This window comes from Macaca thibetana, chromosome 7 (genome assembly GCF_024542745.1).
Source record: "Macaca thibetana thibetana isolate TM-01 chromosome 7, ASM2454274v1, whole genome shotgun sequence".
Taxonomy (NCBI): Eukaryota; Metazoa; Chordata; class Mammalia; order Primates; family Cercopithecidae; genus Macaca; species Macaca thibetana.
Genome location: NC_065584.1, coordinates 37,754,063 through 37,775,783, shown reverse-complemented (window position 1 = coordinate 37,775,783; position 21,721 = coordinate 37,754,063). Strand labels below are relative to the sequence as shown.

Sequence of the window (21,721 nt, the reverse complement as noted above, 5' to 3'; positions counted from 1 at the left end):
GAGCCCCCCAACATCTGACTGAAGCTCCGCTGAGCTGTCCTCTCCAAGTGGGTCGGGCACCCGGGAGAGATCTCCTCTCCTTTTTCTACCCCATCTCTGGGATCTCTGCATCCTCAGACTACCTCCTCCTCATCTATGCTTTTCCTCCTTCTCTCCCATCAGGGGACCAGGGCCTCTCTGCCCGCCTCTCCCAGAGCTGCTGCGCTATAGAGAGGCTGCCCCTTGCCCTCCAGTTCAGAGTGGGAAGCTAGGATGCCTGAGTTCCAATCCTGGATCACACGGACCGTAGGGCTGGGAGGTTGTGTGTGGCCCTCCCCAGCGACCAGTGCCCAGCACACGCTTCCCCTTGTCCCTTGCGACTTCTCCTGGGACAGCCGCTGTGAGACTCAGGATGTCACCCCCCAGGGAGAGTCTTTGAAAGAAGTGAATGCTCCCATTCTCCGCTCCAACGCCACAGCCCACCCTGGGCGGGTCATCCGGCGACTTCCCAGTTGTTCTTCCCAAATGCAGCAGGGAGGCAGATCTCTTGGCGCCTTTGTGTCACAGCATTCTCATCTGATAAATGGGGCTAGGAGTATTTTCCCTGCCTACTTCACCGGGCTGTTGGGACAGTCATGAACTTGAGCTAAGAAATATACATGCTCAAGGCATTATTATTAGCCAGATGAACATTCTGGTGGGTGTCGGCTCCTGGGGCTCTCTCAGGCTTCCTCTGGCAGAAGTGCCACGAGAAAGTTACTCTTTATCCCAGTCTCTCCCGGGGCCCACTCCGGCAGAGCTCCTCAGCTGGGGGTTGACCACTAGCGGCTCCTCTTGCCCCTCTCCCATTGGCTTTCACCTGCCAGAGGGTCGGCTGCAACAGGCCTCTTGGCCCGTCAATCAGGCCCGCGGTGCTCCGCCCCGCCCCTCCCGGGGGTTTATAACGGGAATTCCCATGGCCCGGGCTTAGGCGTCCAACCTGCTGCTGCCTGGGCCCCGCCGAGCGGAGCTAGCGACGCGCGCAGAGCACTCGCTCGCGCTCCAGCTCCCCTCCGGCGCGGTTAATGACTGTGTCCTCTGCCCGCAGCCTCTGCGAGTCCCCGCCGCAGGACCGCTGCCGGCTTCCCGCCGCCGCGAGGGCCCCGAGCGAAGGAAGGAAGGAAGCCAGACGCGCTGTGCGCCCCGCGGAGCCCGCGAACCCCGCTCGCTGCCGGCTCCCCAGCCTGGCTGGCACCATGCTGCCCGCGCGCTGCGCCCGCCTGCTCACGCCCCACTTGCTGCTGGTGCTGGTGCAGCTGTCCCCGGCTCGCGGCCACCGCACCACAGGCCCCAGGGTAAGTGCGCCCCCAGCTTTGCTCCCACCTGCGGAGGGAGGCGAGGTCGCTTCGCCACTCATCCCTGGGGGCAGGCGGGGGAAGAGAGATGTCAGAGACCTGTTGTCCTCTGTCTACTACCAGGTCCCCTGCGGGCTTCGTTGGTGAAGTTGCTGAAATTTTTTTTTTTCTCCCATTGGAGCCACCACCCCTCCCTTTCTTGCAGCACCATTCCTCCCCTGCCCCCGAACTGTCACTGGTGGATTTTCTTTCCCAATCTCTTCTCCCCTGCATTTTGCTCAAGACCCTCAGAGGTGCCTCCTGCGTCGGAGAGAAGCTCGCTCTCCGGTCATGTAGGGCTTCCTTGTGGTCCCACGCTGCGCCAGGTCCAGCGCGCTGGCGTTGTTGGCAGGCGGCGGGGGTTGGGGGGGGGGTGGGTGCAGCTCTGCCTGGAGAGTTTTAGGTTACCCGCGAGCCACACAAGGACCTTGTGTTGTTGTTTTAAAAAGCGATCACTGCTCGTAAAACCCACAGCAGATAATTTTAATGTCCCCTCCTGCCGGGCAGGCACTGGAAGAGGGTCAGAGGTGGGGTACTGTAGAGAGGTGGGAGGGGAGAGTTGCGCAATGTTCAGGGGTCTCTTCCCCTGGGTTCAGTGCTGGGAGGTTGAATTACTTGTTGAACCTTGGTCTGATTGGAGTTTCTGAACGGCATGAAACCTGCCAATTCTGTGCACAGGACAGATTGTCCAGGGCATTGTAAAATCTCCTGGAACCGACAGCATTGTGTTCATTTCTGGTCTAGATTATCCCCCCAACACTCCCTACCAATTGGTCTAATAAGGAATTTCACTGCCTTAAAACATATACTATTAAACCACCTAGTGGTTCTTTCGACTAAACTTAATCCAGGCAATCTTTGGCCAAGCATCAGTTTATGTCAGGGCAATTGCTTCTTAACTGGCAGCCTAAGAGTCCATGTGAAAATAGCTAGGATCTTTGCGAAAACAAGGTTGGCTCAACCAACTCGTGGTTCCTTTCCTGAACATCCTTGGGCCTAGCCTTTTACCACCTGTTCAGATTGCAGGTTGTTTATTCATAGCTTTTGCTATATGAGAATCATCTTTATAGCTGTCGTGTGGAGGAAAAGTCTTGTAATGCTTGACAAGTCTTAAAGACTGCCCAGATGCTGGGTTGATTACATCCAAGCCCAGCTATCACTGTGAGATCAGATTTGCAGCCACTTAGGAAAGAAAAGTGTTTGTCCCCGTGTTGGGCCAGCCCTTGCTTTTATGACCAGATGTGCAACAGCAGCAGTTAAAGTGTGGCAGATTAGATCCAGGGCGTGTCATAAATCCTCGACAGCAGGCATTCCCAAAGCTGGGGCAAGTAAGGGCTCCGGGAGTGACTTTTATGGATGCAGATGAGGATGCCTTTTAAATGAAGCTGCTTGGTTTGATATTAGGACTCGGAGCTCTTAAACTCTGAGGTCAGGCGAGCCATGCGTTCCCTCCAATAATTAGGAACAGTCAAGACAGAGATGCAGACCAGAGCACCCCGACTGAAATCTGGATGGCCGCCCACAGGAGGGTCGAAAGGAGAGAGGCCCTGAGACAAATGGTGGGGGGCTCATTTGTTTGCTGCTGGGCTTGTCTAGAGTCTCAAGCCATATGGCTCTCTTTCCTGGCTTCCTGGAATCAGAGGAAGCAACCTTTAGGGGAAAGCTAGGGACTTGAGGGGAAATCAGGCACCATGGTTAGGTTCCTTCCAGCTCCTCTAGTTTATTAATCTGATAGAAGTGATGGAACGTAAGCAGGAATTGTAAATAGGCTGGTGTATGTCCAAGCTGCTTCTCTCTCTCTCTCTCCCCCTCTTTCTTTTTTTTCCTCTTTCTCTCTCTCACTCAAATACACGCACAAACATACACACACGCGCACACGCATCTTGGTGTGTTTAGAAAGTACCAAGGAGAAGGTGCTGTCTCGAGCATGTGGTTACCTAGTTGTGTTTATAGATAACAAGAGCTACCACTTATGAACATCTGGGCTGGACACTTTACATGATCTCTTATTCCAACGAGAACAAGTGGGTGGGTGTTTTAAAAGCCATTTTGAAGATGATAAAGTGAGACTCAGGGTGGCCAATCGACTTGCCTGAGCTTCCAGTTTATATGGATTGAAAGATTGTGTGCTTTTCCCACCGCCATGCAGCTGTAGCGAGTGTTCATCTGAGTGCTGCCATCTCTGTTAAAGAAAGAGATGGCTTGATGAGAAATACAGAACCTGGATACATCAGGGGAGTTTGCAGAGAAATTATTAACATTTTTTTTTTTTTTTTTTGTATCTGTATCACTTAAGGGAAATGACCGAATTTCAACCTATCCCCAAAGACTCCAGTTCTTTTCTATGGCTTATTGGTGGCCTCAAAAGTGTAGCTCTGGTTGTTGAGAGCGGCGTCATCCGAGGAGCAGAAACATCTGGCTTGTTGCATTATTCCCTGTGGGCGCTCCTAAGTCTCTTCTGTTAATCTTTTGAGTGACAGAGGCTTAAGGATTGGCATCTTTTCCAGCTGGCTTTCTAGGAAACCAAGAGCATGCCCTTTCAGTTTAACTTTATCTGGCTCACTAATTGAGCTCCCCCGAGGCCTAGACCCCAGTCCTTGCCCCCTTATTTGCTTCCTGCCTTCCTTCATAAAATTCCTGACATTTGTTTGACTCTGGAAACCAGCGGCTATCAAGTATCAGATTGGAGGCTATTATGTAGGAAGCACCTGATTTTGGAGTGTCTCAACTCTGAGTGGCCGCTTGGCTACCTGGGACGTTGGTCAGGATTCTTTTAATTACTGAGGAGGCAGAGCTGTTTCTTTAATCCTGCACAATTTGCTGAAAATGTTTCAGGGGATGATGGGATGGGGGAGGGGCTCTCCCTGGCTGATGGCGTCTGGCTGATGGTCAAGCCAACTGCCTGTCTTTGTTAAATTCTGTGTCTGCCTTGAAGATGGAAAGCTGGGTGAAGGCAGGAACTGTTTCTGTGTTGTCCAGGGATTTATCTCTGGCGCTCAGCAAGGGCCAGACATCTGTCAAGATTTACTTCGTTGGTGTTGGTGGAATGAACAAATAAATGCAGATAATGTGTGTTAAAGAGTGATCACAGATTCTACTTTGTCTGGAGGCAGGAACTAGATTTAAGAAGTGTGAGAAATAGGAGATGATGCGAAGATCAAGAGGTCTGAGTCAGAAATGGAGTTTTATTTTTTAAATTTGACAGATAGCATTGTATTGTATGTATCATGCACAACATGATGTTTTGAAGTGTATATACATTGTGAAATAGTCAAATCTAGCTAATTAATGATGGTATTACCTCACATAATTATCATTTTTGTGGCGAGAGCACTTAACATCCACTCTTTGCATTTTTCAAGGATACAATAACCTGTCACTAACTATAGTCACTTTGCTACACAATAGATCTCTTGGATTTATTACTCCTCTCTAACTATAGTTATGTACCCTTTGACCAACCTCCCTCCTTCCCCTCTCCCCTCTTCATTCCCCAGCCTCTGGTAACCACTGTTCTATTTTCTGCTTCTATGAGACCAATTTTTTTAGATTCCACGTATGAGTGAGATGACGTGGTATCTGTCCTTCGGTGGTGGTTTACTTTACTTAATGTCCTCCAGGTTTATCCATGTTGTTGCAAATGATAGGACTTCATTCTTTTATACGGCTGAAGAGTATTCCTTGTGTATATATACCATATTTTCTCTATCCATTCATCCACTGATGGACAGTTAGGTTGATTTCATATCTTGGCTATTGTGAACAATGTTGCAATAAACGTGGGAGAACAGGTATTTATTTCTTCAACATACTGATTTCATTTCCTTTGGATAAATGTCCAGCAGTGAGATTGCTGGGTCATGTGCTCGTTCTGTTTTTAATTTTTTAAGGAATGTTTTTACTGTTTCTCATAATGGCTAATTTACATTCCCACCAACAGTGTGTAAGGACCCCCTTTTCTCCATATCCTTGCCAGCACTTGTTGTTTTTTGTATTTTTGATAATAGCCATTCTAACTGGAGTGAGGTGGTATCTCATTGTGGTTTAACTGCATTTCCCTGATGATTAGTGATGTTGAGCATTTTTAAATATACCTATTGGCCATTTCTATGTCTTCTTTTGAGAAATGCCTATTCAGATCTTTTGCCCATTTTTTCATTGCATTGTTTTTTGTTTTTTTGCTATTGAGTGATTTCAGTTCTCTGTGTACTTTGCATATTAACTCCTTATCAGATATATAGTTTGTGAATATGTTCTCCCATTCTCTAGGTTATCTCTTTAGTTGGTTAACTGTTTTCCTTCCTGTGCAGAAGCTTTTTCGTCTGGTATAATTTCATTTGTCTATTTTTGCTTTCGTTGCTTGTGCTTTTGAGGTCCCCAAACCAATGTCATGGAGCTTTCCCCGTATGTTTTCTTTTAATAGTGTCACAGTTTTGGATCTTACATTTGAGTCTTTAATTCATTTGAGTTGATTTTTGTATATAGTGAGAGATGAGGGTCTAATTTCATTCTTCTGCATGTGGATGTCCAGTTTTCCTAACACCATTTATTGAAGATTTTCCTTTCCCCATTGTGTGTTCTTGGTACCTTTGTTGAAATCAGTTGGCTGTAATTGTGTGGATTTATTTTTGGGCTCTGTATTCTGTTCCATTGGTCTACATGTCTGTTTTTATGCCAGTACCATGCTGTCTTGGTTCTATAGCTTTGTAGTTTATTTTGAAGTCATATAGTGTGATGCCTCCAGCTTTGTTCTTGTTACTTTTTACTTTGCTTTGGCTATTCAGGGTCTTTTGTGGTTCTACAAAATTTTAGGGTTTTTTTTTCTATTTCTATGAAGAACATCTTAGTATTTTTATAGGGATTGCACTGAATCTGTAGATTGCTTTGGGAAGTATAGACATTTTCACAACATTTGCTATTCCAGTTCATGAACGTGATGTCCCTTTCCATTCATTTGTGTATTCTTCAACCTGAAACTGATTTCTTAAATGTTTTAGGTATTTGTTATTGCTTTTCTCACCTCTTGGTCACTTGATTCATTCTTCAAAACCCAGATCCAACATTACTCTCTAGGAACTTTTCTACAGAGCATTCTTTTTGCTTAGGAATGATTACTCTCTCCTTTGAACAACTTCTGTATCTGGTCCACTTGCATTCTAACTTGTATTAATCCTCTTGCAGTAAGCATCTTAGTATCAGGCCAGCATCTTCCTCTTCTTAGCACTAAGTGACCCCTTTAGCAATTCATGCATGATCTGTTTTGGTAAATGGACAAATCTGCAAGCCCCTTGAGGGCAGAATAGAGACCTCATTCATCAGGGTGCTTGTCACATTGTAAAGCATTCTGTAAATATATATTGAAATGAAGTGGACTGCATAATGATGTCCAACCTGGACCCTGCTGTTGTTTAAACCTGAAATTGGTTATTTACAAACTGGCTTTTCCATTTTTGGGTTTTTGTTCTTTGTTTAAAAATAAGTGTGCTTGGTAGTTACAGGAAGGTGGGGGACGAGAGACTGAATATGCAAATTTGAATAGGGAAACTGGCTTTATAGCTCCTCCCTGGTCCTTTTTTGTATCTTGCATTTGCCAAGAGTGAAACAGCTTCTAAACTGTTTCCTTCCATTTGACTAGCCCACCCCAGCATCTGGTCCAGGGTAGGTCCTTGTGTCTGCTTAGATGCTTTTCCTATTATCTGTGCCCCTGACAAGAATCTTTCTTTTCCATATGGGGGGATTTAGCTGAAGTGCTACTCAAGTGTTAGGCCAAGGACCAGATTTAAACATTTTGGTGGAGCTGACATGTGAAATTTATAGAAACAAAATTGAGGAGGACAGGAAGAGGAAACAATCATTTTAGAATCTCTAGGAAATGCAATCAAAATAGAAAAGAATTGATATGATCTAATTATCTTCTGAAGTTGAGTATTCACATTTCTATGGCCCAGCAATTCCACTTCGGCTATATGTGCCCAGGAGAAACTCATGTCCTGTGCAAGTATGTTTACAAAGTCACATACCTGGAAAGAGCCCAGATGCTCATCAGTGGGAGGGCAGATGAGTAAACTGTGATGAATTCACAGTGTAAAATTATACTCAGCCAAAACAAGTGAGCAACAGTGACATGCAAAAATATGGATAAGTCTTGGCAATATGATATTAAGTGAAAGAAAATTACCAAAAGATACAGCATGACATTTAAAAAATAAACTTATAAATAAGTAAAATTAAAAAAAAATTTTTTAGGAATACGTGCAGCTACAAGAAAATGCTATGAAAAGCAAAGTAAAGTAATGATGGATACAGATTCAGGGTGAAGTTAGGGTGAGGCAGGGGGATAGAATGGGTAAAACCATATGGTTGGTGTGGGTTGGTGTTGATACTCTACCTTTTTGGGGAGAGGGAGGATGGGCCTAAAGGCATTTGTCCATTATTCAAGATCTAATAGCTGATAAAAAAGTGAGCCCTGCATAAACCAATGTTGAGTGTGTCATGAGCCAAAGATTATAATTAATTCAATTCTTTGCATGTGAGATCAAACAAACAAAAATTCCCAGAGTAACGGACTCCTTTCTTGCCACCTTCTGCTTCCTTCTCCCCCTTTCAAGATGTGCATGTGTCTCTATCTAAAATAACCCCACTGGGGAGTGATTTTGGCTTCTAGACCCCGAGCAGACCCAGGCCCTGGCATAAACGTCTGCATCAGGTGGCTTAAGGGCTCATTTGTAAAGCTAAGCTGGCAGTGGGCAATCTTCCCTTTTCCTTGCTTAGGGTGATTCACCCTGCAGCGTGGAAGGGTTCATGAGCTGATGCTTGGGTTAGAAACTTTATTTGCCAGAGGAGCCAGTGGGGCCTGTGGGTGGAGGTAGTGTCTGGGTTAGGGGAAGGCCTGTTTCTAGTTTGATGCCTGTCTTCATGCCAACCTCCCCTCACCACCTTTTTCAGGAGCTGGGGGTGGGATGCATGATCCTGCTTAGCAGGTACAGGGTACCCTTTCTCTCTGGGCCACATAGAGATTTATTGTTTAGGCCGCCAAGTTCTGGTATTGCTGCTAGTGGTGGAGGATGTCAGTGTGGAGGGCCCCCTCCTTGCATGTTTGGGGAGGACAAAGGTTGAGTTGCAGATGAGAAATCAATTGGAGCTGCTTGTGAGGCCACCAAACAGGGTTAGATTTGTACAGTACGTGCTCTGCGTGAGCCATGAGTCACCGAGAGGTCCAGAGATTGGATTGCCATGGATCACTTCCAACTGTCCCCATGAAGACCCCAAAGCAACATAGGTGACTATAGGGTTTTCTTTTGCATCCAACATCATTCAGAATTCAGTTGCTAGATCACAAAATAATCTTACCTTTGGCCACATCTAAGCTCGTTAGGTATGGAGCTCTGCATCCTTCCTGGACATCACCTTGGTTGATTTCAGCATCCTTTTTTTGAGTCAGAATGGGGCAGCCTTTCTAAGACAGGGAAGGCAGCTCTTATCTCAGCAGAGCCTTTCCCACCACCAGAGAGCACTGGGACTGAGCAAAGTTCCATGAGGTCAGGCGTAATGTGTTTTGAAACCTGACAAATTATCTAGAGATCTGAACAACTATGCCTCGCCTCCTTAAAAACTATTTTACACTACAGTGTTCGTTGGATTCTATAAGATAAGGACTGAAAGCCTTTTTTTTTTAAAAAAGTATTGACAGTGGAGAAAAATTGGACCTACTTCCCAGAGTGGCTTATTTTTAGAACTAGATATGCATTCTAAGGCAGTGCTGGGAGTTTTAAATAATTTTTATGGATGTTCATTGTGCATTTATTCTTGAAACTTCTGCTAAGCCCCTGGGGAGAGGACACATTGTAGGTAACAAATAAAAGAATGAGATAGGGAGTGTTATAAAAGAACATGCGTTACTCCTTCACTTCCTCCTTCCAAAGTGCCAGTGACCTGCTTAAAAACGATGATGCCAGTGACTTCCCTTCATCCATAGAACTTTCCACAAGGATGGACATGGTTTATAACTGCACTGTCCAATATTAGCCACATGTGGCTATTGAACATTTGAAACGTGGTTAGTACACTGAGGACCTGAATTTTAAATTAAATTAAATTAATGTAAATATGAATGTTAATAGCCACCTGTGGTTGGTGGCTATCATATTGGACAGTGCTGGACTCTGACCAGCGTGTCCAACCTTACCTCCTGCTGGATACCCCTATGTGCCCTAGACCTCAGCAGGGCTGAACCACTGTACTTCCTGATCTCTCCTTCCTTCCCCATTTCTGTCTGTCAGAATCCTGCCCATCATTCAAAAGGTTCAGATGCTACCTCCATGCAGTCCTTCTAGATTGGTCCCAGGATGAATTCTCTCAGTTTCCTTTAAGCAAAGAATCATTTGCTTACCCCTATGATGGCATGTGTCACCATCTTCCCTGTATCCCAGCCAACCAGGAGCAGCCTCAGCATAGGCTCAGAGGCAGACAGACTCAAGTGTGAGTCTGGCTCTGCTGTTGGGCATCTGGGCTAGTAATTTGGCCTCTTAGGTCCTCTGTTCCCTGATTTGTCCATTGGAGGTCACAGCACCTCTTTTCTAGGGTGGTGGGGAAAATGGATGATGTGCCTTGTATTAGCTTCCTATTGCTGCTATGACAAATGAACACAAACTTAGTGGCTTAAACAACACAAATTTCTAGAGATCAGAAGTCTGACACGGCTCTTAATGGGCTAAAAAAATCAGCAGGACTGAGTTCCTTTCTGGAGCTGTAGGAGAGACTCTGTTTTCTTGCCTTTTCCAGCCTCTGGAATCTGCCTGCATTCCTTGGTTTGTGGTCCCTTCCACCTTCAAAGTTAGCAATGGTTGGCCAAATCTTTCCTTATGCTGCCAGGGTCTCTCTGGTTCTGAATTTTCTGTGTCCCTCTTTGCCATTTAAGGACTCTTGTGATTACACTGAGCGCACCCAGATAATTCAGAGTAATCTCCTTATTTTAAGTTTAGCTGATTAGAACAAACCTCCTTGCCCTGTAACATAGCATTATTAGGATTAGCACATGGACATCTTTGTGGGGGGCATTATCCTGCCTACCACGTTTATTAAGGGCCTGGTACAGTGCCTGGCTCATAGAAAGTGCTTTACAGTTGAGGCCATCATTATGACCAGCATCTGTTAGTTTCTTTCCTTTAGGGTAGGAGCCTCTTAATGATGAAGTCGCTTAATTTTCTTTATAGACTCCATCCTGCCCGAAAGCAGGTGCTTAATAAATGTTTATTGAATAATAGAATTTTCAATAAAGGTAGATGATTTCTTTCCTTGTAAAGCTATATTGGATAGTAAAAAGAAATAATATGCAAAAAAGGGAACAGATAATCCCTTTTAGGTAAAAAAGTCGGTTTATATATTAAAAAATTATGTAGATTATTTGTCATGCTGTTAGTGGTGGTGATCATGGGGATGTTCAATTTCCAAGAGATGCATTTTGGTGACTATTAACACAATTTTGTTTACAATGAGCATTTTTTAATTCTAGAGCAAAATAATAAAGATTAAAACATGCATGATTGAAAAATGCCCCCTAAACCTGTCTCAGTCCAGCCTGATTCCTGAGTCACCCTGGGATTCAATCTACATCTGACACAATTGGCCTGTATTCATGTTGGGCTAACTTTTAGGGCTAGTAACTGTTAGTACCAGGACTGCTCATTTTCAACATGCTTTGAGCTCAGGCTGCTTTAAAGGAGAGTTTTCAATTAACCTCAGCAGGACATAACTGTAAAAAATATATTTATTGCTACTGGTGGGAATATAAGTTAGTATAACTTTGTAGAATTACAGTTGAAGTTGTACACACCCTTTGACCTTGTAATTCTGCTCTGGTACATACCCTGGAGAAACTCTAATGTATATGGAGAGATACGTTCAAGACTGTTCATAGCAGCATTTTCTGGTGGTAGGAAAACATTGGAAATTAGCTAAATGACCACCAACAGAAGAATAGAAAAATAAATTAAAGTATATGCAAATAATGGACTCTTACACAACACTGGAAACGACTAATCTAAAGCTATACTAATTATTGAAGATTAATTTCACCAATGTTGCATGAAAAGGCAAATTGCAGAATAATACCTAATGCTATTATTTACATAAAGGTTGAAAGCATGCAAAAGCTATATTGTTTAGATGTAAAAAATGTAAGATAAAATTAAGGGCAGTGATGAATGCTGTGTGGAGCTCAGGTTAATGGTTAAGTAGGGCAAACTGGAATATGTCATGAGGGGACACATAGAAGGCTTGGATTGAATGGTAATATTGTCTGTCTTAAAATTGGGTGGTGAATACATAGATTCTTAAATTCCTTTTTGTATATATTAAGTAATACATTATACATTTTTCATAAGATATTAAAATGCATTTAGATAGATCACAGTGTTTAAGAACAAATATTAAAAGTGATGCTTCTGGAAGGGGTTCTCAGCTGTATGAAGCTGAGCATGCCTTTCCTTTCCTCTGAAGGACGGCTCAGGGGTGTTTAACCAAAGTTGCAATTCCTCTTCCCTCCCTACTCCCCGGACTGCATCTGCTGGCCTCTCCCTCCTACCCTCCTGAGGGCCAGGAGGGGCTGCTGCTCCCTTCTCCTGGCCTGTGCTTGCCAGCGTTAGTGCTCCTCTCTGCCCTTCCCAGGCCTCTGCTTGCCTGTCGTCCTTGCCCTCCCTGGATGATCATGAATGAGGTTCTTCTTCATCCTCTCCAATTTAGTGGTTGTCGGTTTAAGATTTCCAAAGTTGGAAAGTAAAAATACAGAATGTCCAGGTAAGTTGGAATTTCAGATAAACAACAGATTATGTTTTAGTGTAAGTATGACCCACATAAAAATTATTCATTGTTTATCTGAAATTGAAATTGAATGGAGTATCTTGTATTGTATCTGCCAATCCTAAATTAGTTCCTTTCTTTTGTAAATTACCTGCCCAGGGCTTCTGCTAATTTAAAAAATAGGGATGGTAGGTTTTTTTTTAAAAAAATACTAAAGGTATTAATCTGTTTTTCTGTCAAGTCTGGCAAATGCCTTTCTCAGTATGTTATATGAAAGCACGAGGGTTTCAATCCACTGAACTTTTACATGTTTATGTGGCTAATCTGTTGTTATGGTTTCTGTCTTTGGTGTCAGGCTGAGAAAGGCCTTCTACTAAGATTGTAGAAATTAGGGTGAATAAATTTCTAAAGACTCGGGTTGCACAAGCAGCAACAAATGCATGACACACAGGCCACCGATTAATGTTTGCTGTGAGTTTCTGTAGTATGTTCTGAATGGAACTTCTTAATGTAATCCTTTGGAGAGCATACTTGTTCCATGCTTCAGAAATTCTAGTAACATTTGGAAAGAAGATATGCCAAATGGAAGATTCTGTGAAGGTAACTGGGGAAATTTATGTAAAATGTGTTGGTAAGCAAGCTGTATTGGAAATGACACTAGAACTTTGGCAAAGGACTTAGACTCTCCTTCATCTTTGGGTCCTATCTAGTCATTATATTTTTTTTGTTGTTGTGAAAACTTCCAAATACACACAAAAGGAGAGAATAGTATAATGGATTGCCATGGATCCCTTACCCACATTCGACCATGAACCACTCATGGCCAATCTTGTTCCTTCTACCAGTCTCCCTATTGTCCTGCTCAGATTATTTTAAAGCAAACGTCTCCCTATTCTCCTGCTCAGATTATTTTGAAGCAAATCTGACATTGTGTCATATCATCTGTACATTTTCTTTTTTTTTTTTTTTGTTGAGACAGAGTCTCGCTTTGTCGCCCAGACTGGAGTACAGTGGCCGGATCTCAGCTCACTGCAAGCTCCGCCTCCTGGGTTCACGCCATTCTCCTGCCTCAGCCTCCCGAGTAGCTGGGACTACAGACGCCCGCCACCTCGCCCAGCTAGGTTTTTGTATTTTTTAGTAGAGACGGGGTTTCACCGTGTTAGCCAGGATGGTCTCGATCTCCTGACCTTGTGATCCGCCCGTCTCGGCCTCCCAAAGTGCTGGGATTACAGGCTTGATCCACCGTGCCCGGCCACATTTTCATATATATCTCTAAAAGTTTAGGATTCATTAAAAAACCTAACCATGATACCAAACCACGACCAAAATGTATTAGCAATAATTCTGTAATATAATACAATCAAATAATCAACATTCAAATTTCCTTGATGATCCCTTAAATATGCTATTCTGTTTCTTCAAATCAAGGCCCAAATAAGGTCCACATATTGCAATTGGTTGATTTGTCTCCTAAGTCTGTTTTAATCTATGAGTTTCTCCTCTACCTCTTTTTCACTTTGTAATTCATTTGTTGAGTAAACAGGTCTTCTGGGGTCTCCACACTAGATTTTGCTGCCTGCATTTCTGTTGCATTTTGTGACATGTCCCTCTATCCTTTATGTTTCTTGTAAAGTGGTAGTTAAATCTATAGGTTTGATCAGGTATAGGTTTGATAGATATATTTTTGCAAGTATATTTCATGGGAGTTGGTGTGTACTTCCTTCAGGAGACATACAACATCTGTGATGTGAGCACCCATTGATGATCATTGCTGGACCTGCTAATTCACTGATTTTTAAACAAGTAACAGGCTGTACTGAAAAGAGATTCTAACTTTTGGGAGGTATTGCCATTATTTTCCTTGTCTCTGATGTTGCCATGGAGGGATAGAGAAGGGGGTTTTGTGCTAAAGCTCCCTTCTGAAGCCTCTCTCAGTGGGAAGGCTGCATGCGACTGCAAAGCTCTGAGGGGGAAACTATGCCCTGAGTTTTTGGTTGGTGGCCTTGGGAGGGGAACCACCTTGGTGGTTTCTGGTTGAAGTGGTAAGAGCATAAGGGAGCTGGTTTTACTTTTTAGTGTTAATTGGGAGGTTTTTCCGATGTAACTATAGATTTGCTTTTTGTGTGATCTTTGGTATATTTATATCAGTTGGGTATTTATATTACAAGAAACAGATAATGCATTTTGAACTGGCTTATACAGTGAAGGAGATTCATTGGCTCAAGTAGCAGAAGGTACAGAGGTAAGACAGGTACCATGGGCTGAATTCTGTCTCCTCCAAATTCATATGAAGTCTTAACCCCTAGTACCCCAGAATGTGATTGTATTTGGAGATATAGCCTTGATGAAGCAATTAAATTAAAATGAGTCTGTTAGGGTGGGCCCTAATCCAGTCTGACTGGTGCCCGTGTAAGAAGAGGAGATTAGAACACACAGAGAAAAACTAGGGACATGATTGCCCTGTGACGAGGCAGTGAGAAGGTAGCCATCTGCAAGCTAAGGAGAGAGGCCTCAGAAGAGACCAACCCTGCCAGCACCTTGGTCTTGAACTTCCAGCCTCCAGAATTGTGAGAAAATATATTTCTGTGGTTTAAGGTACTCAGTCTGTGGTATTTTGTTATGGCAGCCCTAGCAAACTAATACAGTGATTTTCAGAAGTGGTTTGATTCAGTGACTGAGTAGCATCATCAAATATACAGTGCCTTTATGTAGTTCCCCTCTGCCTCGTGTGGTGTATGTTTTATCCCAAGTCCAGCTTTTGTCATGGGGGCAAATGGCTGCAGTGGTTCCATCCTTCCTATCTAAACATCATCCTTTCTAGATGAGGGAAAAGAGAATTGACTTTCAATAGCTCTCTCAGAAGGTGCAGAGTCTTCATTCCTAGATGGTATCAGGAAACTTAGCCATTCTTTTAGCCAATCCCTTTGGCCAGGAGAATGCCATGCTTGACTTGGGCCCAGGTTTCTTAGACCAATCACTGTGGCAGGGGTAGGAGATAGGATTACCCATTTCTGGGACAAGGGGTCAGGTTAATGGTGTTAGCTTCTCCTGACCACATGGCTACTGGACAAGGTAGGAGAGTGGAAGGAATGCTGGAGCAACAACCACAGGATTTGTGTTGGGATCTGTGACATTTGGAGACAAGTGGAATGGTGGGGTGGGCTGTGTGTTGAGAAGGGTGCTGGACATGGATGGTCAGAGCCCAGAGCGGGGCTTCCCTCTTACTGGGTGATCAGTTGCTTCATTGGTTAAGGGAATTAAATGATTTTCCAGGGTCCTCAGTGCAGATGTTCCAAGAGTTGGAGCTGACAGGAAAAAGGGAACATAGAGAGAGTTTGAAAAATTTCAGAATAGAATACATAGGCCATATGAAAATGATTCCAGAGAGCCCAAAATGAGGATAATAGGCCCACAGTTGAAAGATTCCCATAGATGCCTTCGTTTTACAGATGTTTAAGGACTGTGCCCAGTGCACTTGGCCAGCTAGTGGCAGAGCCAGGGCCAGATTCTAGATATGTCCCTTTATTGCTCTGTGCATGCCTTTTCCTTTCAAAGATGCCCTGGAACATTTGGAAAAGTGGCACAATTCCAGCTGTGGGGGGGAAAAAGCTTGAATTTTTGTAGAGGATTGTGTTTCTAAGTTGGCTTTGGCCAATTCACCAATATCCAGAGGTTGGGAAAGGTGACTAAAACCTCAGGACATTTGGAATCTTCCCCGTCCTTGCCACCTGACTGTGCATGCATTTCATAGCATTCTCATTTCCTGAAAAGGGGTGAGTTTCTGGTTTCCACCAGTGTTGAAGGTTTCAGTTAGGAAATGTGAAGTAGAGCTGATAGAACAAGTAGCCAGTGATTCTGTTTGAAGAAGTAAAGGTAGATTTTGGTGTAGGACTGTTGATGCTGGTTAATAGCAATGAGATCAATGTAAACATCCACCCAACTGAATGGCAAGTGATCTGGAGCAGTGAGAGCATGTTTGATGGTTGGCATGATAGTTTCCTAGGTGGGTTTTAAAATCAATACCCTTCTTGAGAGTAGAAGTAGAAACCCTTTGTTTTTGTTGAGGAGGGTCTGAAAGTAGCCAGGGCCCTCCTTCTTTGGATACTTTCTCTCTGCCTCTCTGCCAGTGACTTCAGACAGCCTTAGGAAAGATTGACAACCTGAACGAACAGAGGTCAAGATGCATCATTCCATCCTTCTAGTCTTCTTCCTGGCTTTGAGGACCATGTAACTTTTCTTGGTGGTATGGCATTGTACTTTCTTTCCCCCCATCAAGGTAGAGCCTTTGGAAAAGACTGGGCTCACAACCTTGGTCCCAATATTGCTGATTCCCAGTTTGTACCCTTTTTTCCTTCCTTCCTTCTTTCCTTCCTTCCTTCCTTCCTTCCTTCCTTCCTTCCTTCCTTCCTTCCTTCCTTCCTTCCTTCCTTCCTTCTTTCTTTTGTTTTCTTTTCTTTTCTTTTTTTCTTTTTTTTTTTTCTGAGACAGGTCTTGTTCTGTCACCTAGGCTAGAGTGCAGTGGTGCAATTGAACTCTTGGGGCTCAGATGATCCTAATGCCTTAGCCTCCTGAGTAGCTTGAACTAAGGTGTGCCTCCATACCTGGCTAATTTTTAAATTTTTGAAGAGACACAGTCTTGCTATATTGTCTAGGCTGGTCTTGAACTCTTGGGCTCAAGCAATCTTCCTACTTCACCCTCCCAAAGGGCTGGAATTATAGATGTGAGCCAGGGTACTTGGCCCCCAGTGTGCACCTTTCTTTTCCTAAAGCTGCATCTACTTTGAGAATGAAGTTCACCTCCCATCTCAATGCTGGATGATAGACATCTGAGCTGATACCATTTGACTAGCTGCCTGCTTTCTTGCCTACCTAGATGGCAGTGTAGCATAGTGGTTTGGGGTCAAAGAGACCTGAGATTAGGTCTCTTTCTCAGAAAAGCCACTTTCTAGCTGTGTGTCCTCAGGCAAATGAACTAAGCTCCATGCTTCAGCTTCCTCTTTCTTTTCTAAAGAAAAGAAAGATATTATTTAACTCGTTGGGTAATTGAGAAGCTTAAATGAAGTGACGGTAGGAAGCTAGGAAGCTCAGTAAATGTTGACTATTCACAAAAATAATAGCTGTAACAAGAAAATATGAGAGATCCATGTAAGAACCCAAAATTAGATTTCCCCCTTGGAATTAAAGCTAAAAGAGTCCCATCAATACAGTGAAGATTTATAATCCGTGGTTTTATTCCCTTTTGTTTAAAAATAAAGTTCATTTTATGTGCAATATATCAAATTCCTTCACTTTCCCAATCTGATATAGGTCAGGAGGATCCTCTTAAATGTAAGTCAGTGGAGGGAGGATGCTTCTTGGCATGGTCTTCCTCCATGTGCCATGTGGCTATGGCTTCTCTTCCAGGCAACTGGACGCTCTGTCTTTCTTGAAGTCTTGTTTCGTTTTTCCCTTTTCCTGGCACGGTAGGCTGTTTTCCTGACTATAGCATCTAAAGGAAGCTCGAGTAGTCCTGATCACCTTCTCTATATTTCTCTAAGACTGTGAGAAATCATAGGAAGTCTGTAAGACTGTGAGAAACAGTTTTGCCATTAGGAGGTAAGTGGAAGGTCCTGCTGATTGATGTGCCCTCCTCACAATTTTTGGGGTTGGGGGTCAGGCTAGTGACTGTCTGATGTGTTCCCAGATGTGATCCAGGAACATTCCATGCAGCTGGAGGGGCAGTGCCTGCAGTGCCTGGCTTTTCTGGCCCCCTCCTCTTCTAAACTCATATGAGCCTTCCCCTTGTCTGGGTGTTAAAAGGCCAATAAGGGCAGAGCCCATTGTGTCCCTACACACCATCACTCCAGGTCTTTTTCAGAACTGCAGTTCAGAAACAATAACTCCTTGCTGTTAGCATGACTTCCTGGAGGGATATTTCCAGATAACGTGGCTTGGGCCAGCCACACCTACTTTTTTTTTCTTCTAAGTACTTTTAATTTGTATATTTGGACCATTTATATTTAAAGTGATAATCGATGTAGTTGAATTAATATCTACTATATTTGCTACTGTTTTCTACTTATTGCTCTTGTTCTTTGTGCCTATTTTTGTCTTCAACTCATTTTTCTGCCAGTTGTGTTTTTAATTGAGCATTTTTAATGATTTCATTTTCTCTTTTCTTAGTTTAGCAATTATACTTTAAAAAAACTTTTCAAAATGGTTGCCCCAGAGTTTGCAATAAACATTTAAAGCTAATCCAAGTCCTCTTTCAAGTAACACTATGCTATTTCATGGGTAGTGCAAATACCTTAAAATAAAGTATTTCTAATTCCTCTCTCCTGTCCCTTGTATCATGCTGTCATTTATTTAACTTATATGTAAGCTGTACTCATGGACTACATTGTTGCTAATATTATTATTTTGAAAAAACTATTATCTGTTAAATTAATTGATAATATAATAAATACAAGTTTTAATTTTGCCTCCACTTATTCTTTCTCTAATGCTCTTTCTTTATGTAGATCTGAGTTTCTGAGCTATGTTTTTTCCTTCTCTCTGAATAACTTCTTTTAACGTTTCTTACAAGGCAGGTCTACTGGCAACAAGTTCCCTCAGTTTTTATTTGCCTCAGAGTCTGTTTCTCTATCACTTTTAATGGATAATTTTGCAAAATACAGAATTCTAGGAGGGTAACTTTTTCTCTCAACATTTAAAGTATTTCATCACATCTATTCTTCCTTACATGGTTTCTGAGGATAAGTTGGATATAATTCTTATCTTTGCTCCTCTATACATACAGTGTATTTTCCTTTGGCTTCTTTCAAGATTTTTTTCTTTATCTTTGATTTTTTTTTTTTTTTCAGTTTGAATATGATATGACTAGGGCTTTTTTTTTTTTTTTTTTTTTTTTTTCAATTTCCTGGCTTGGTGTTCTCTCTCAGCTTTCTGGATCTGTGGTCTGGTGTCTGGCATGAATTTTGGGGAAATTCTCAGTTACTATTGCTCCAAATAATTCTTCTGTTTCTTTCTTTCTTCTCCTTTTAGTATTTCCATTATACATGTTATACCTTTCGTGCTTGTCCCAAAGTTCTTGTATATTCAATTCTGTTTTTTTTTTTTTCCCCCATCTTTTTTCTCTTTGCTTTTCAGTTTTGGAAGTTTCTATTGCCATATCCTCAAGCTCAGAGATTCTTTCCTCTGCCATGTCCAGTCTACTAATGAGACCATCAAAGGAATTCTTCATTTCTGTTATAGTGTTTTTGATCTCTTGCATTTCTTTTTGATTATTTCTCAGAATTTCCATTTCACTGTTTATATTACCCATATGTTCTTGTATGTTGTTTACTTTTCCCATTAGAGCCCTTAGCATATTAATCATAGTTTAAAAAAAATTCCTGATCTAATAATTCCAACATCACCGCCATATTTGTCTGGTACTGATGCTTGCTCTATCTCTTCAAACTGTGTTTGTTTGTTTGTTTGTTTTTGTCTTCTAGTATGCCTTGTAATTTTTTGTTGAAAGCCAGCCATGATGTATTGGGCAAAACGACTTGTGGTAAATAGGCCTTTAGTGATGTGGTGGTAAGGTGTAGGGGGAGGAGAAGCATTCTGTAGTCCCATGATTAGGTCTTAGTTTTTTGGTGAGCCTGTGCCCCTGGACTGTGAACTTCATAAGTGCTTCTTAGTGTTTCCCCCTACCTTCGGTGGAACATGATGGCTAGGGTGGGCTAGAGTTTATTTCCCTTCTCCCAGGTAGTTTAGGCTCTGATAAAATCCCAACAGGTTAGGCTCTGGTAAAATAGTTTCTCCTGATGGCAAAGGCCTTGTTAAGGGGAACAGAATGCTCTGCTGTATTTCAAAATGGCTGCCTCCCCCCCCCAACCCCCGTCTTCTGCTGGAAGGGTTGGGATCTGTGTCTCTACCCAAGTTTCATGTTCAATTGTAATCCCCAGTGTTGGAGGTGGGGCCTGGTGGGAGGTGATTGGATCATGGGGTTGGATCCTTCATGAATGATTTAGCATCATCCCTTTGGTACTATTCTCGTGACAGAGTTCCCATGAGATCTGGTTGTTTAAAAGTGTGTGGCACTTCCCCTCTCTGGCTCTCTTCCTCTGTTCCAACTTTGTAAGACGTGCCTGCTTGCCTTTTGCTTTCTGCCATGATTGTTAAGTTTCCTGAGGCCTCCCAAGAAGTAAATGCCACTGTGCTTCCTGTAGAACTATGAGCCAACTAAACATTTTTCTTCATGAATTGTCCAATCCCCAGGCATTTCTTTATAGCAATGTGAGAACAGACTAATACAAAGGGCAAGGAGATTTTTCTCTGATATTCACTGTGAGAACCAGGTAGGGCTCCTGGAGGTAAAACTCACTAAAATGTGGAGGTCCCCCTAAGTCTAGGTGTCCTTGCAGTTTTTGACTCTCAGACTTGTTCCTACTGAGCCTCTGGCACGTTGTCAGTTACAGTTTAGGCTTTCCTACTTAATCTTTTGAGGTTTAGATACTGGTTTAGGTTTTCTTACCACACTGGTTCCTGTGGAGGTTTCTGCCCTGGTAAGCTGTGATTCTCTGTATCTGCCGGTCTCTCCAATTTTGGGGGCAGTGGTTTGCCCTGTGAAATGAGAGTTTTTGATTTTCAGTTTGTTCAGCTTTTTACTTGTTGTTAGGATGGAGTGGAGGCTACCAAGCTTCTAACATACTCGCCATACTCATTTCTATTCACTCCAGACACACACAGAGTGTGCTCAGTGGTGGATTATGGATACTTCTTCACAGTTCCCTGCTCAGGTGGCTGTGCTTTTTGAAAGCTGTCAATGCGGAGGGAGGCCTAGGAAGAGAGGAGGAAGGCCCACCTGTGCCTCCTAGAGCTAGCCATGTGGGAAGCAGCCACCCAGCTACCTAGTCCTTATGGGATGTGGCTGAGGGTAGGGAGTGTGTGTGCCATTTATTTATTTTTTCACGTTGAAGCTCCTAGCAAAGAGCCTGGCACAGAGCTAGTGTTTTCTGCTATTCAAATCAACACATTCTACAGATATTTATTGAGCTACTACTATGTGCCAGCTACTGTTCTAGGTGCTGGGAAACGAAATACAACAGGGAACAAGATAGTCCCTCGTGTATGGAGCAGTACATAATGGACAACACTTATAACACTTATCTGGCTCTTCTTATGTGATAACACTTATCTGGCTCTTCTTATGTGCCAGGTACTTTTCTAAGCCTTTTGCACATACTAATCCATCTTATTCTGATGACAAATATATTATTATCATCCCATTTTACAGATGAGGAAACTGAGACACACAGAGGTTCATTGACCTGAGATGCTTACTTCAGGCAACAGGGTGTTTACTCATAGCTTAATAACGTGCTGGAAGGTGTCAAGAAAACAAACATGTTCTTGCCTGTCCCCAACACCCAAAGGCTCTCCTCTTGTGTTAATTATGAAAAACCTGATAACCAGGTATTCCCTATTGCTAAAACAAAGTGAATTGCACTTCTCCATCCTTGTTCTTGCCACAGCTGATTAAACTCATGACCACATGCCACAATGGCCTGGTCTAGCATGACCGTTAGTCATGCTAGCCTGTAACT

The 21,721-nt window shown here is 43.0% G+C and overlaps 2 protein-coding genes across 12 annotated transcripts in view; one reads left to right on the top strand and one right to left on the bottom strand.

The window, feature by feature from the left end:
* ERH (ERH mRNA splicing and mitosis factor) overlaps window positions 1-21,721 on the bottom strand; it is an 892,055-nt gene that overhangs the window by 495,642 nt on the left and 374,692 nt on the right. Inside the window, exon 1 of one of the 5 annotated variants that reach the window (XM_050797430.1) lies at window positions 20,001-20,010. The exons of the other annotated variants lie outside the window; for them this stretch is intronic. The gene's annotated coding sequence lies outside the window, so the exon portion shown is untranslated. Of the gene's footprint in view, window positions 1-20,000; window positions 20,011-21,721 lie in introns of those variants that run through there. 5 annotated transcript variants of the gene reach the window in all.
* Window positions 954-21,721, top strand: part of SMOC1 (SPARC related modular calcium binding 1) — a 149,939-nt gene continuing 129,171 nt past the window's right edge. For all 7 annotated transcript variants that reach the window (XM_050797387.1, XM_050797386.1, XM_050797384.1 and 4 more), the window contains exon 1: window positions 954-1,313. In XM_050797387.1, coding sequence (XP_050653344.1) covers window positions 1,044-1,313 — 270 coding nt within the window. In that variant the 5' untranslated portion in view covers window positions 954-1,043. The remainder of the gene's footprint in view (window positions 1,314-21,721) is intronic.